This window comes from Octopus bimaculoides, chromosome 11 (genome assembly GCF_001194135.2).
Source record: "Octopus bimaculoides isolate UCB-OBI-ISO-001 chromosome 11, ASM119413v2, whole genome shotgun sequence".
NCBI lineage: Eukaryota > Metazoa > Mollusca > Cephalopoda > Octopoda > Octopodidae > Octopus > Octopus bimaculoides.
The window spans coordinates 55,640,282-55,641,835 of record NC_068991.1 but is presented as its reverse complement, the minus strand read 5'-3'; the positions used below and the strand labels follow the sequence as shown (position 1 = coordinate 55,641,835).

The following is a 1,554-nucleotide window of genomic DNA, read 5'->3' as shown; positions in this document are numbered from 1 at the left end:
TATGTATATATATATATATATATATATATATTCATATCTACATCTATTTATCTATTTATCTATCTATCTATCTATCTATCTATTTATCTATCTATCTATCTATCTGTCTGTCTGTCTGTCTGTCTGTCTGTCTGTCTATATATCTCTTCTTGTGTATATATTGTTGTATTTCGGGATAGTCATTATTTTTTGTTGCCAAATAAACACATGCACTATATATTCATTCTTCACTCGTTTATTACTGTTCATGTCCATTGTTTGGAAATCATACATCTGTGCCCTCTTCAGTGATACTTCAGTGACATATAAAGAATTGTAATTCTATGAGTGACAAGATCTAATGCAGCGACTTGGTTATAATTTTTAATGATTAATTCCACTTTACGCTCAGCGTTGCCTAAATCTATAGAATAATAGAAATGTAAGCAATTACAAAGTATTTAGAATATTTTCTTTTAAAAGAATTGTTGAGGAATGGTATCAGACATGTCCAACATCACATCTGACTGGAATTTATTTGTCAGCTTCTTCTTCATAGTTTTGCTCAACCTTACCAGTATAACAGGTCTCGTCTGCTATGGATTTAGATATCAACTGAAAAGCAATATGTTTCAAAGTTTTTATTCTGGTTTTATTCTATTGATTAAATTTGTGATTTTCAGAGCATTAATTGAAATTTTCTTGTACAATTTAGGTTTCTGTTAACGGGCAGATTAAGAAAACCTTCACAAATCGACGTTATGTCCAAGGGGGACAACTGAAGATTCTAGGAAATATTGAGATCATGTCCCTCGAAATTAAGTAAAGCTTTGTTCAAAACTGCCTATCCTTCTTCTAGGTCCAGAGACAATAACAAACATTAATGTATTTCGAAACACTTTACCTCTCATAGAATAGAAACGATTCGCTAATAGTAGGGATGATGAAACCTCTGAATAAATTTGTGATTCTTTCATCGTACGAGGAACGTGATCTTGTTTGTTTTGATTTTTTACTGAAGTTTATTCGAAACATTGTACGATACATACATACATACAGACATGCATGCATACGTACGTACGTACATACATACATACACACATACATACATACACTAAAGAATATTACAGCCGCCGAATAAAGAAAATTTGGACCTCAGAAATATTTGCATTTGTAGTGACGTCATTTGGCGCCAAAATACAGTCGCCATTACTGCGTTTTCATCCACGCATGCGCAGGGAATAGTTCCGGAAGGAACACAGGAAGAGTCCCATGCGCATGCGTGGAGTTCAACATCTAAAACGTTCCCGTTCTTTTTATTCTCTTTCTCGGCCGGCCGGCCATGAGCTTGGTCGTGTCAAACTGTCTCTCCAGCATTCCAACGTCTCAGCAACCATGCCTATTTCCTCCATAAATAAATATTGTTGTGTTGATAGTTCGGAGTCAGCGTTTCGTTGTTACTTCAGAATTTAATATAGGAAAGCGGGTGTACACCTAATGGTGTATAACCTCTTTCCTATAATTGGTGACCCCGAGTAAGAACAAACGCAGCCGATGATTCTGATCTGCCGACCG

At 35.3% G+C, this 1,554-nt stretch overlaps 1 protein-coding gene across 1 annotated transcript in view; it reads left to right on the top strand.

Moving 5' to 3' along the window:
• Window positions 1-967, top strand: part of LOC128249093 (uncharacterized) — a 12,948-nt gene extending 11,981 nt beyond the window's left edge. The window contains exon 6 of the mRNA XM_052971861.1: window positions 695-967. Within this exon, the coding sequence (XP_052827821.1) occupies window positions 695-805 (111 nt within the window). The 3' untranslated portion in view covers window positions 806-967. The remainder of the gene's footprint in view (window positions 1-694) is intronic.
• Window positions 968-1,554: the final 587 nt, after the last annotated feature.